This window comes from Sus scrofa, chromosome 9, assembly GCF_054392235.1.
Source record: "Sus scrofa isolate SSC_HxYL_T2T_F1_AM1 chromosome 9, Sscrofa_HxYL_maternal_Yorkshire_Landrace_v2.0, whole genome shotgun sequence".
NCBI lineage: Eukaryota > Metazoa > Chordata > Mammalia > Artiodactyla > Suidae > Sus > Sus scrofa.
In genome coordinates this window covers 131,939,781-131,954,652 of record NC_139391.1, presented here as the reverse complement: position 1 = coordinate 131,954,652, position 14,872 = coordinate 131,939,781, and the positions used below count along the sequence as shown (strand labels likewise).

At 38.3% G+C, this 14,872-nt stretch overlaps 1 protein-coding gene across 6 annotated transcripts in view; it reads right to left on the bottom strand.

Annotated features, from left to right (window-relative positions):
• HMCN1 (hemicentin 1) overlaps positions 1–14,872 on the bottom strand; it is a 491,961-nt gene that overhangs the window by 207,183 nt on the left and 269,906 nt on the right. For all 6 annotated transcript variants that reach the window (XR_014816519.1, XR_014816520.1, XM_021102640.2 and 3 more), the window contains exons 25-30: positions 11,998–12,093; positions 9,290–9,484; positions 7,907–8,037; positions 7,609–7,756; positions 4,675–4,801; positions 1,170–1,324 (exon numbers count right to left, since the gene is read on the bottom strand). Coding sequence is in view for 4 of the 6 variants with exons in the window: in XM_021102640.2 (XP_020958299.2) it covers positions 1,170–1,324; positions 4,675–4,801; positions 7,609–7,756; positions 7,907–8,037; positions 9,290–9,484; positions 11,998–12,093 (852 nt within the window). In the remaining 2 variants the exon portion in view is untranslated. The remainder of the gene's footprint in view (positions 1–1,169; positions 1,325–4,674; positions 4,802–7,608; positions 7,757–7,906; positions 8,038–9,289; positions 9,485–11,997; positions 12,094–14,872) is intronic.

Below are 14,872 nucleotides of genomic sequence, written 5' to 3'. Positions count from 1 at the left end.
GTATTTTATACTTAGAGCTTGTCTCAATTTGATCTAGCCACATTTCCAAGGCTCAACAGTCTCATGCGGCTGGTGGCTACCATACCGAACAGTTTCTCACCAGACAATTCATGCATTTAGAGACTATTTCTCAAGAGCTGCTGTATATTAGACATGAAAGTAGAAAATATGCAAAACAAGTCTTTGCTCTTAAGAAGTTTAGCTTTCTTGAAGAGAAACAGCAACTAAGTAAATACATGCACCATTAAGCAATAATTGATCAGACAGTGATTTGTACTATATTACGTATAACTAGGACAATGTAATCGAGAGTGATTAAGTGACTGCTGTGCATTGGGAAGATCCTGTGGAGAAGTGATATTCCTGAGGTCCCTAAACTTTTTGAGTGTCACATGCTATAGAAAGGCAAAAGACAGTGCAGTAATAGAGCCACTAGCATGACTGGCCTAACGAGTTCTCTTTCTTTCTCCTGTGTGAGTCTCTGTGTTGGCAACATGATGTTGGTGTGCTTTTCTATGGCTCTTTGCATAAAAAATAAAATGACTTTGGAGGTCATCTTCCTCGGGGGATATTGAGCATTTTAGTGAAATGAGGGCTACTATCTCCACTGGGAACTTAACTGAGAGAAAATAGCAGCACAACCTGAAACTTTCAAATATTATCACATGGTTTGAAAAAAGGTCAAGATGCAATGAAAATAGACTGAGTTGTTTGCAAATCATCAGCTTCATTCTATTTCATGCATCTCTACTCTTTTTAGAATTTTTCTTTCTTTCTTTTTTTTTAAAACCCTTTAAAGATATAGACATTTGATTTACACATACACAAACAAGTCAGGGAATATGTGACCTCTTAAGAGAGAGCATATGACATCACTAGACCCTTGAAGAAATCCACACAGTGACAAAATGCACTAAAAGTGGATGCAATGTTCTCGCCTAAAACACATGAAGATAGGCTCTTTCTTCCAAAGTAAACTGCACCCCAAATAAAAGAGTAGTTTAACATTAGAGTAAAACCCGATTTTCAATTTATAATGAGAACTGATAAGAACAATAAAAAGCATAAGAATGTTGCATCAAAGAGTAGTTTAACATTAGGGTAAACCCTGATTTTCAATATATAGCGAGAAGTGATAACAATAAAAAGCATAAGAAAGTCATACTCACTGTAGACAGTCAGTTTTACATCCTTGGCTTGTTTGCCAGCTGCATTAGACACAGCACACTGGTAGCGCCCCTTGTCACTTCTTCGCACATTCCTTAAATGTAAAACTTGTCCATTGTCTAGAAGTTCGATAGTAGGGTCTCCCAAAAATAAAGGCCTAGAAAAAATAAAATTTTATTCCATGGGTCCGTTTTTATTTTTCTAAATGTTTTCTCTCTTAGCAGTCACAGCAAAATCATTCACATACAAGTATGAATCAAAGTTGAACTTTTTAGTATGAATCTAATAAAAAAGCATGATATGATCAAGTACCCTGGTTCAGAAGAGTGAAACTATTAAATTACTAATGAAAGTTAGGTAATTATCAATTTGAGATGAAAAATTTCCCTTTAAAATTATATATTTATTTATTTTTTGTCTTTTGCTCTTTAGGGCCACACCCGAGGCTTATGGAGGTTCCCAGGCTAGGGGTCTAATTGGAGCTATAGGCACCAGCCTACACCACAGCCACAGCAATGCAAGATCTGAGCCTTGCCTGTGACCTACAGAAGAGCTCACGGCAACGCTAGATCCTTAACCCACTGAGCGAGGCCAAGGATCAAACCCACATCCTCATGGATACTAGTTGGGTTCATTAACCACTGAGCCACAATAGGAACTCCCAAACATAAATGGTTGAATAATATTAATAGAAAATTTTATTTCATTCATTCATCTACTCCCCTGCCCCCCCCCTTTTTTTGGTTTTTACATAGCCAAAATTCCTACCTTCATTCAGAAGAGAAAAACTAAGAGTATAGGAGCTTCAAGCCAAGCAATATTATTTATAAACCAATATTATAATACCTGGAAAAGTAGTCACAATTGAATGAATGGTTATGACTTAAGACAATGATTGTACCAAGTTTTCATAAAAGTAGATATTGTGATAAGTATGAATGCTTTTATAATCATAAATACTGAAAGATATTTATGCCAAAAGCAGCTCCTAGTCATTTGTCAAGGAATTCTTTTCTACTATACAGAGTCATTTATTAACTACTATGAAATCCTCACTTTATGTTTGGCAGCAGACTTATTTAATACTTAAATTCAGGGTTATTAAAGTCTGTGAGATCCTAAGAGTCATGTCTTTAAAATTCACTGATCTTTCAAGAAGACCCATAGCTAGTTTTTATAAATCCACAGACACATAATTACATGATCATTAACTGGATGCACTGCTATATCAATAAGCCAGTAGTCAGACTGTAAGATTAAATAGAAACACATTTAATCTTCTGTGGTAGCATCCTTTATTATTTCTTGGTATGACATTTTGTTTTAAGTTCTCTAAAGCTAAGACAATAAAGTACCTTACTTTAATGCATTTTAACTGTTTAAAGACGTGCAGTACTTGATAATGCTACTCAAACTTAAGTAACTTGGGAGTTCCCTTCATGGCTCAGGGTTAACAAACCCAACTAGGATCCAGGAGGATGCAGGTTCTATCCGTGGCCTTGCTCAGTGGGTTAAGGATCCAGCGTTGCCAGGAGCTGTGGTATAGGTCACAGATGAGGCTCAGATCTGGCATTGCTGTGGCTGTGGTGTAGGCTGGCAGCTGCAGCTCTGATTGGACCCCTAGCCTGAGAACTTCCATATGCCGCAGGTGTGGCCCTAAAAAGACACACACACACACAAATTAAGTAACTTTAAAACTTTCATTAATTGTTAATTATATAAGTAATAAGAAAATGGAAACAAAAAAGCATTATAATAAGAAAAGGTCTCCTTGGTTTATTACCCCTGACGTCAGTTTTCTTCTCTAGAGTTCTTAGCACTATCAGTTTGGTCTGTGTTCTTTCACGTGTTTTTCTAAACATTCTAAAGCTGTAGAATAATAATACAATACCACTTACAGTATAACTATAAGTGGTATTGTATTATTGTTCTACTTTTCTTCTTACTTGACAAGAGCTATGGAGATTGTTGTGCTACCTATAGCCTGATCTTACTCTTTTCAATTGCTGCCCCAACGTTCCATAATACAGTGATGCCAGATAACATCTACCCATTCTCTCAATGTCATGCTTTAAGCCGTTTTCTCTTTCCTGCCATCGTAGTACTTCAGGGACTATTATCCTGTAAGCCTTTCCACGGAACAGAGGACTGGCCTCCGTCTCCGAGACACAGGAAGTGTAATTGCTCCATTACAGCACATGAGCATTTAAATTTTAATAGCTATCAACAAGCTGCCTTTCAGAGTAGTAATTTACAGTATCCCATCCGAGTGCTATATCCTGATTTCCCACACTCGAAGCCAACACTTGCTCTTTTTCAAACGTCTACATTTGTTTTTTGCCAAACTTATCTATGAAAAACAAAATTACCCTATTTTTGCTTACCTTCTCCAAATTATTGAAGGTAAGCATCGTTTAGCACATTGACTGCTTAAACACATAACTTTTTAATTGTCTATTAACACCCTCCACACATTTTTCTATGTTGTTTTTATTATTGTTGTGTAAAAAGTTCTTATACAATTATTTATTTTATACACTGCAAATGTTTGCTCTTTGCTACTTAGGCCTTAGACATCTGCGCTCAGAAATTACACTAATCACAAACTGTAACCATACAGTGATAAATAAGTTCTCATGAATAGTACAAATCATTGCAGCCATCTCAGGGTGGGCAAACCTCAGCAGCCCTTGAACATGAAGTCTGGGAAACAGTTAACTGCCCTTCTTGGTTGTTCATTTTTGCCCATATATTAAACTAGCTTAAATTAAGTATTCATATTGCTGTCATAAGCAATTTTTCTTTTTTAATAATTCAAACAGTTCCATACATGGAAGAGAAAATTACCTGGAAATTGGTACAACACTGTAAATCAAGTATACTTTAATAAAAATGAATAAATATATAAAAGCTGCCCCAAAAGAGAGATAAAATTATCTCTTGTATTTGGATCTTACATTTTTCTTGTTTTATACCTTTTGGTGTATACTTAATAAATAACGAATGTGAAAAAAAATAACGTGAGTTCCTCTATGTCTCTAAAATAAATTCTCAGCATAGGGAGTTCCCGTTGTGGCTCAGCAGTAACGAACCTGATTAGTATCCACGAGGACGCAGGTTTGATCCCTGGCCTCACTCGGTAAGTTCAGGAACCAGCACTGCTGTGAACTGAGGTGAAGGTTACAGAGGCAGCTCAGATCTGCCTTTGCTGTGGCTGTGGTGTAGGCTGGCAGCTGCAGATCAGAGTTCACCCCTAGCCTGGGAACTTCCATGTGCGGTAAGTGTGGCCCTAAAAAAGCAAAGAAAATGAAAAATAAATAAATAAATTCTCAGCATTTATCGTCTTATAATTCATAAATTCAAAAACTTGAGACCATTTCTGAACAATATTGCTTTTCCTTCATGTTTATTTAGTAACACTGTGTGGTAAGATAATTAAGATGGAGAAAATCCACATCTATTTCCAAACCACTGGTTCCTTGCAACAAATACTAAAAAGGTACTCACTTGCCGTCTTTGAACCAGTGAATAACAGGAAAGGGAGTGCCTTTGACCTGGCATTCAAGGGCAATGTCCTGATTGAGGACAGCTGAGACTTCACTTGGGGAGCCGGCACCTATTATGGTGGGTGGGACTTGAACAAAGACATTTTATCATGAAAATCTATGACTCAGCAAAAAGAGTGAGGACAGGGACAGCAGATAATGATTTCTCCAATATTTCGACAAGCTCTTATCGTTAAAATAAAATATCATACAATAATCCCTTTTCATATCATATCTGTGGACCCAAATGTCAAATTTAAATATAGGAATATATTCATGAGAGATCTGAAAGTAGGACAACTACCTGGAAGAATTATAGCCATAAAGAACATATTTTGGGTTGTATAAGTTGTTTATATATTCTAGAGATTAAGCCCTTGTTGGTTGAAGATGTGGTATATATACACAATGGAATACTACTCAGCCATAAAAAAGAATGACATAATGCCATTTGCAGCAACATGGATGGAGCTAGAGAATCTCATACTGAGTGAAATGAGCCAGAAAGACAAAGACAAATACCATATGATATCACTTATAACTGGAATCTAATATCCAGCACAAATGAACATCTCCTTAGAAAAGAAAATCATGGACTTGGAGAAGAGACTTGTGGCTGCCTGATGGGAGGGGGAGGTAGTGGGAGGGATCAGGAGCTTGGGCTTATCAGACACAACTTAGAATAGATTTACAAGGAGATCCTGCTGAATAGCATTGAGAACTTTGTCTAGATACTCATGTTGCAACAGAAGAAAGGGTGGGGGAAAAAATGTAACTGTAATGTATACATGTAAGGATAACCTGACCCCCTTGCTGTACAGTGGGAAAATAAAAAAACAAAAAACAAAAACAAAAACAAAACAAAACAACAAAAAAGAAAAGAACATATTTTGAAGAGTATTAAGGGGAAGGAAGTGGGTTGGGTGGGGAGTTTGGGGTTAATAGATACAAACTCTTGCTTTTGGAATGGACTGGCAATGAGATCCTGCTGTGTAGCACTGGGAACTATGTTTAGTCACTTATGATGGAGCATGGTCATGGGAGAAAACAGAATGTGTACATGTATGTATAGCTGGGTTACCATGCTGTACAGTAGAAAAAAAATTGTATTGGAGAAATAACTAATAAAAAATAATACTAGTAATAAAAAGTAAATAAAATAAATCAGTGTGCTAAAAGAGTTTAGAATATAATGAGCAGTGACGCTCATATATGTATTTACTAACATGACACATTCTAGAGAATGAATGACACAGTCAATGTCGATCTTATAATGTTCAAATTCTACATACTGCACCTCAGTGCTGCTTGAAATATATTAGCCTTGTCTCTTAAAAGGTTCCTATGCTAAAACCGTATATGAGATATAATGTGAAAAGACTATGCTAGTTTTTATTCTCAGAATTATCAAGCCTATTAAAGAGGTCCCATAAACTTCCCTGACCGAATCTTCTCCCTTGACATCATGGTAAGGTGCTTAATTTTCATCTTTAGAGCAGCGAACAGCCGCTAAAGGGTTTCAACAGGGGAGGGGTGTGATGAAATTTATTTTAAGACCACATGAGCTTCTGAATAAAGATGGGATTTCAGTGGCAAAGGATGGATGAAAGGGAGCAGTTTGGAGGCTATGACACTATTCAGTTCTAAATGATATTTTCACAGTGGAAATACAAAGGAGCAGATAATTCACATGGAATTAGGAAGCAGACTTAACAGGATGTAGGCAGATTTATGGAGTCAGGGAGAGGGAGGTAGGAATAATGAGTGCCAGGCTGTGCCAAGCAAGTGGACGGATGGAGGAGCTGGTCACTCTGATGGTGGGGTCACTAAAGGCGACCAGAAAAGACACTTATCAAGAACTTTCTATTCTCTATGCCACTAAGATATTCAAGCAGGGGTAGTGTGGAGATTAGATATGTATCCTGAGAGCTCAGAGAAGAAGTCTGAGCTGGACCTCAAAATGTGGGAGTCATCAAAACACAGATGGAATTCAAAGTCTTGAGAGTAAATGAGTGCCAAGAGACATAACATCAATAAGACTAAGGACAGAAAAGATTACTTACTTTGTTTTTATAGCCCATACTTAAATATAATAACGGCAATTTCAATAGAGGAAATGCAAAGTATTTCAGGCTTTGAGAAGACTTATGAGAGGGATTATTTTTATGTTATATCAGTTTATGAATGGTAATTTTAATGCACCAGCATTTCCAGACCTCACTTCCTCTCTAGACTTAAAAATCATTTGCCTGTTTTGATGAGCAAAATCTTGAAAAGGGAGTCATTTTATTGCAAAGTAAATTTCCATCAGCCAATATACTTTCACCAATGAAATTTACAATAAGTTTAATTTATGATAAGCATGAAAACACTTAATTATTTTAAATCCCAATTTATTTACTGCTGCTACCCATTCTCAGAATTCTCCTCCCTTAATTAGAATCAAGGCTGAGGTAATGTAGTTATAGGAATTAATTAGGATGCAGGGGAAAGTGACTTTGCAAGTCTCTCTTAGCTCAAGTACAACCTAGAAGTTTCAGGAGATGACAGCAGCACGAATCAACCTTACTCTGCATTATCCTATACTGTTAGTGCCCAGAATATTTCCTGTCCACCTCACTGGAGAAACTGAAAAGAATCGTAATTTACTATTTCATGTATAAGATAGTACCACATACTCATAAACATTGCTATGTAATAAATAACTGATATTTACAAACTTTCTATATCATATGGTTCTGATTAACCAATATTAAAGACAAAAATCAGAGAATAAAATGAACACTATTTCTTCTACCAATTTATTTTTCATCTCTTTACTTTTCAATATAATCAGTGCTATCTTACATAAACGAATGCATCTGAACTGTAGTTTTTAAAAAGAACAAACCCTTACCTAGCACACTGATGTTAAAATACTTTTGAGAAGTGCCTGCAATATTAATTGCTTTGCAGGAATATCTTCCTGCATCCTCTGGAGTGGCTTTGAAGAGCTTAAGTATCTTCCCATTGTTCACAATCTGAATAGTGTTGCTTTCAGTCACCTTTTAGGGCCAAAAGGGTCAGTGTTATTTCCAATCCTAATAAAAACGCACAATTAAAATGTGAAGTAAAATGTTTACATTACTACTAATAAGGAAGTCACGTTTGAATGATTTACTTCAGAGGCACAGGGAAGGAATGTCTCCATTTACCTGGATATCATCCTTATACCACATAATGATGGGAGATGGAGCACCTTCAGCTTCACAAACGAGACTGGTCAGCTGGTTGACCAACACAGACACATTTGTTACTTGCTCTTGATCTTTAATTACTGGAGGAACTGCAAAAAGATAGGGGTTGCAGTTCTATCATTTTAAATAAATATAAATATACATAAAGTTTCTTTGCAAAGGACTTTAGAAAGTAAACCGTGAGATATTCGATAGCTAGAAAGGCTGGTCATATTTAAGCACAGACTTTATTATGAAATGACGCACCTTGGCCATTTGGAATCAAGGAAAATTTCTAGGAGAACCTACTTATTCCATATACCACTCAAAATGCAAACTGCTAGCATAGCATTGTAAGTCATGTGGGACCCAGCACTTTACGGATGAGAGTATATACCGCCCAGTATTTGTGGAAGCCAAGATCCATCAACTCTGAAAAGGCATGTACCCTTTGACTCATGCAAAATGGCACATATAACTGATTCTCATTGAAGCATGACTTAAAGTAGTAAATAAATGGTAACAAACTAAATGTTCATCATTCATAGAAGGCGAAGTAAATCACAGTATAACCATACGGTGGGATGCTAGGGAGGCATAAATGAAAGTTACAAATACTGAACAATCCCCAAGATAGAGTGTTTAATGAAATAGACAAGGGGCAGAGTAATGGATATAATGGCCTAAGCTATGTGTACCCTTTTATAAATGAAAAAAAAAGAGGATTAATATCTATTCCTATGTCTTTATATTTGCATAAAACGTATCTGGGAAAATACATATTCTAGACACACACACTGAACAACTCTCCTTGCCTATAGGGAGGATAAGTAGATGGCTTAGCTCAGACCAGGAGACTTTTGACTATGTTTCTACCATTTGACTTTTAAATGATGTAAGACCACAATAAAAAAATTATGCAAAATTTTAAATCAATTCAATCAATAAATGCAGTTGGACCATTAGTTTTCTGTTTGATAACATGTCTAGTCACATAAACATTAAATAATACCACACTGAAAGAATAACTTGTATATAAATAATCTGAAAACACCACATTCGATTATATGATTTTAGCTTTTTTTTTTTTTCCTTTTCTAGGACCGCTCCCATGGCATAGGGAGGTTCCCAGGCTAGGAGCTAATAGGAGCTGTAGCTGCTGGCCTACGCCAGAGCCACAGCAACGCAGGTTCCGAGCCGCATCTGCAACCTACACCACAGCACACGGCAACGCCGGATCCCCAACACATTGAGCGAGGCCAGGGATCGAACCCGCAACCTCATGGTTCCTAGTCAGATTCGTCAACCACTGAGCCACGATGGGAACTCCTGATTTTAACATTTTTACCTATACTTGCTTACCATGGACTTTGAGGTTGTACTTTCTTTCTGTGGTTCCAGCTTCATTGGCTGCCACACAAATGTACTCCCCATTGTCATACGGTGTCACAGAAGCAATAACCAACAGTGTGCCACTTTCTAATATAGAAATACCAGGCTCTCCGCCTGTCAGCTCTCTGCCATTCCGCAACCATTTGATAGCTGGTTTCGGGGTACCTAAATAAGAAATTAAAGCTTTGTGGTATTTTACAGCAAAATTAAAAACCACTGTAAGATATTGACCATCTTGAGGAGAAATAAAATTTGTCATGATTATAATAGGCACCCTTTTGTTCTAGACTACTTTCAAGATGCTGCTGTTGGCATGGAATTCTAAAGAGACTGTAGTACTTAATGCTTCTAACTCCTGATCAGTCTTAAAAGATCTCTGGTCTTTATCAAGACATTCAGAAGACAGCAGGCAAAGCAAAGCATTTTCTTGTATGGGTTCATGGTGATGAGGTGAGCAATCTTAATTAAATGGACTGGTAATCAGGAGAGTTATGGGGTGAACATAAAGAGCAAAAATAAGATACAATCCCAGGAATATAACGTGAAGACTGCTCAACCAAGCACAGTACATAAACGATGTAAAAAAAGGCTGCTTCACGATTCACACTTTAAAGAGGGCTGACATAGCAGAGAGGAGAACTTCTACTAGTCACACATCTTCCAGGAATCCCACTCTGTGAAGCAAAGGGCAATAGAACAATTCTTTTTATAATGTAAAGAGATTTGAAAAAGCAGTGAGAAGAATTGCTTTTCTGGATTTCTTTATGACTGACAAGGTGAATGGAAGTTATATACTCATGAATAAATGTGATAAAACCATCTTAAAATGCATAATGGAGCCACAAGGAGGTACTGAAAATAGACATTAATTCTATATTAAGAACATTATTTATTTAGCAAACAATGTGCCAGTCACTATTCTAAGCACTTTAACACTTTCCTTAATCCCTATACAAATAAAAAGAAACACAATAAATAAAAAGAATATAATTTTTGACATGGTCAATAATCTTATATTAAAGGATCATAAACATACTAAAGAATGGTCATATATCAAAGACAAGTACAAAAGAATGGCAGGTATATACAGAATATGTCATTAAGGTTAAATTCAAATCAAGTTAAGGAATTATAAAAATGACTATGAAGGTTTTACTTATGGGAAAAAATAAACAAAATATTGACCTATTTCATTGTTCTCATAGTAAGACGTTGACTGATGAAGACAGAAGGTAAAAGCGATGGGGCTTCAATTGTTCATGTCATCAAGGAAAAAAAAGGGGGTTATAACCATTTCCTTATATCCTACTCATGCCTTTATGGGCTTCTCAAACATCTCAATTAATACTTCTTAATTTAAGACATGAAAAAGTAAGTGAATGAGCAAAGGAAATAAACTGCATTATCTTTAATTTTTAAATGGTAGAATAACCCTGGTCAAGATGAAATTCATGGCAAAGGTGATGAAAAGACATCGAGATACTCTAAAGGAACATCAAGAATGACATCCCAGGTGAAAGCAGGGAACTGGGAAGGGTGGTATTTCAAAATGCAAAAGGGAAGTCCAGGCCAGTGTAGGAGTCAGGGATTTAGTGGAGAGTGGGTACAAGAGGGACCCTGGCAGGGGTCCATGAGTAATGAGCAACCACAGAACTCACCTGCACCTAAGACTTTCTAAAGGATTCTTCTCCAGCCCATGCCTCCCTCCCTCACTGACTGTGGGAAGAGTGACTGACAACTCTTTAGACATCTGAAAAGCTTCTTATACTTACTGTCTTCTCAATGCTGGTAGAAAATAATCATTGATGAGAGAGACAGACTGTTAAGAGATACCTAATCTTGCTACAGAAACAGAGGCAGCCATAAGGACCATCAAATGGCACAGTCTCTGGGAACAACCGCTAAGAGGCAGATGTGGGCATATTAATGGTACCTGCCATGGTGCCCTCTGGGAGGTTATGAGAAAATACTGGTTGGGCTTTGCCGGAACTGCTACAGAGTCATTTTGAGTTATTGCAGATGAATGGATAAGTGAAAGAAAAGACATTCTTAACCACCTATTGGGCATCAAGAATAAGGTGACAGTGGCAGTGCCTCTTTTATATCCTCTGAAGGAGAGGGAATAACAACCTCCTGTTATAAAACATGGTGATGTAGAAATCCCTGCCATTCAGGGAGAGAATGGGGTTTGGATAAGTGTCAAGAGAGCCAAGTTACAAACTGGCTCTAGAATTACCAGTAGAAGGTAAGTCTAGAAAGAGGTTTTTAGAAAAGAAGTGTCTAGAACAAATAAGGGGATTGCTCTAATTTATATCCCTGATAGAGATAAATATGCATGATTTTGAGTAGCCCTAGCTGTCATATTTTAAAGAGAAATCTTGTCAAAATAGAATGAACTAAGAAGTAACAGGAAGGAGTTTGAACAACCTGGAAAACATACCAGATGAGAAGGCTGAAAGATGGAAAGTCCTTTCCTTGAAGGAAATTAAAATACCCGGGAGGGAAAACATCTATTCAAAGAGATGTTATTTGAAAGAGGGATTAGTTTCTGTCACGTGCAAGTGTTATAACAAGGAATGACAAATAGAATTTTGTAAAGATGATATTGGGGATTCAATATAGAATTCTGGAACCATATAACATTGCGCCAATGCACGTTAAGTCCAAGTATTACGTACCTTTTACAGGACATGGAAAGGCAATGCGTTGGTTGGCCACTCTTTCTTGGAATGGAATGTCATAAGGAGGGTCTAGAGCTTCCAGGGTCGGTGGTTCTATTAGCAAAATAAATGCATTATCTCAGGCAATACCAAACAATTCTGAGGCAAAGATGCTATCTTCCCCGACATTTCTTTTACATACGACTCCTATTTCTAGATGCCAGATATTTCTACCAAGATGTGACCCAGGACTCTAAAACTCAAAATTCTCCCCCCAGATTCATTATTTCTTTTATTTATTTATTTATTTATTTTGTCTTTTTGTTTTTCCTAAGGCCCCACCCATGGCATATGGAGGTTCCCAGGCTAGGGGTCTAATTGGAGCTGGAGCCACTGGCCTACACCAGAGCCATAGCCACGCAGGATCTGAGCCGTGTCTGCGACCTACACCACAGCTCAAGGCAACACAGGATCCTCAACCCACTGATCGAAGCCAGGGATGGAACCCGCAACCTCATGGTTCCTAGTTGGATTTGTTAACCACTGAGCCACGACAGGAAGTCCATATTTCTTTCTTGTTTACTTCGGGCCTTTGCATCTAATCAATCCTACGGTACCACACATGTTCACTTGTCTGTATCACTCCCTTTATTCTTAAGGTCACTGCTTCTTTCTCTTAAATTTTCTTGCCAGAACTATTGTAATTGTCGTCTTCTTCTTTTTTGAATTTTTTAGGGCCCACCCATAGCATATAGATGTTCCCAGGCTAGGGGTCAAATCAGAGCTATGGCTGCCTGTCCTGCCACAGCCACACAGCCACAGCCACAGCAGATCCAAGCTGTGTCTGCAACCTACACCACAGCTCATGCCAACACCAGATTCTCAACCCACTGAGAAAGTCCAGGGATCGAACCCACATCTTCATGGATGCTAGTTGGGTTCATTACTGCTGAGCCTGGATGGGAACGCCCCAGCTGGCTTCTTATTGGGGTCCTTCTCTCAAACATGTTTTTACCCTGGATTCACATCCCACAGAGCCCTCAGAATATCTTCTCTGAACCATAAAACTCATGTGTGGCTTCCCTAACTGAAGTCATTACTTGCACTCATTTCGTGAGATAAAGTTTCACACCTGTTCTTTCCTCAGTGTGCCCTCAGCACATGCCATCTGTCGGAAGAGCCTCACTATCCACTCATTTCATGAAGAGATCTGGGAACCATTCCTGAGACCTCCATCTCCTTCACACCCCACATCCAATCCATCACCCTTTCCCAGTTTCCTCTATTTTTCAGTCCATTCCCTTCTTTCCTTCAGTCCAGCTCCCACCATCATTTGCTTGAGCTCCTTCTATAGTCTTCAGCTGCTTTCCTGCTCTGTCTCTAGTCAAACAGTTCTCCCTCCAAAGAGTGATTTTCAAATACAAATTTGATATATCATTTCCTCAGTAATAACCAGCTTGTATCTTTTCACTACACTTAGAATAAAGTCTAAACTCCTTCTTCTGGTTCCTAGATTGTAGATAATCTGGCCCACAATTATATGTCCAACTTTATCGCATTCACTCATCATGTACTCTAGAATGCAGCCAAGTGGCCTTTATTAACTGGTATTTTTTAGCCCAGTGTATGCAAAATACCACATTCCCTCCTCTTAACATTCTTCATCCTTTACCTGGAAGGTTCTCCCCAACCTACCACACCTTTGACTGTCACCTAATACACTTCTACCCATTCTTCAAATCCCAACTGGCGTGTCCCTAACCCAAGGAAACCTTATTAATCTTTCCGTTAAAAACCCAGATAGGGAGTTCTCTTCATGGCTCACTGGTTAATGAATCTGACTAGGATCCAGGAGGACATGGGTTCAACCCCTGGCCTCGCTCAGTGGGTTAAGGATCCAGCGTTGCCAGGAGCTGTAGTGCAGGTCGCAGATGCAGCTTAGAAACCGCATTGCTGTGGCTGTGGTGTAGGCCGGTGGCTACAGATTTGACCCCTAGCCTGGGAACTTCCATATGCCACAGGTGTGGCCCAAAATAGCAAACAAACAAACAAACAAAAAACCAGACAGATTTCTACCATTTCATGAGGTCACTAACCAGTTCCTGATTACAAGATTATTTTATAAATGTCTGTCTTTTCCATTCAATCATAAACATCAGCAGTCGATAAAGTTTGATGAGTGAATGAATGAACTGGACAAGCTCTCCAACAGTGTCCTAGTCATGCAAAGAGAACTGCAGCGTACTAGGTATGAAGTATTAAGTACTTGGCTACGTATGATACTTGCTTCTCTTTTCTTACCTTTGCGCTGGTCTTCTTTCTGACAGACACACTCTTGCTCTTGATGGGACATCCGTCCAGTCAACAATATCTCACTCTAAATATCACCTCAGAGACATCCTACCTGACAATTCAATCTAAAGTAGACAACTGCTGAGGGCATCATACTGTTTTAATTTTCTCCACTGCACATCTCATGATCTGTATTTCTTATTTACTTGCGTGCTTGCTTGTTGCCTACCTACAGAATCGTTCAAGAGAGCAGGTGTTTTGCCTTTGTCACTATTTTCTCCTCAATGCCCAGAACAGTGCGCAGGGACCTGATAAGTTCTTGTTGCTTGAAGGAATAAGATTAATTTTTAAACCCTCAAAATAAGGCCAGTGTCATTATAAGGAACAATGCACCTCAACTTCCTAGGGATTAATGTTGGTTGCAACCTACCACTATGAGGTGAATCCTACTCCAGCTCACTCTGCCCACAATTTCTCCCAAACCAAAAATGGTGGATGGGGCACTTGTCTGGGATTGCCTCCATTGTCTACATCATCCACGGCAACTCCGTTTCCAAAACTAAGTGGGTTTCTTAATGTGTGGTTTCACTTCTTTCTGGAA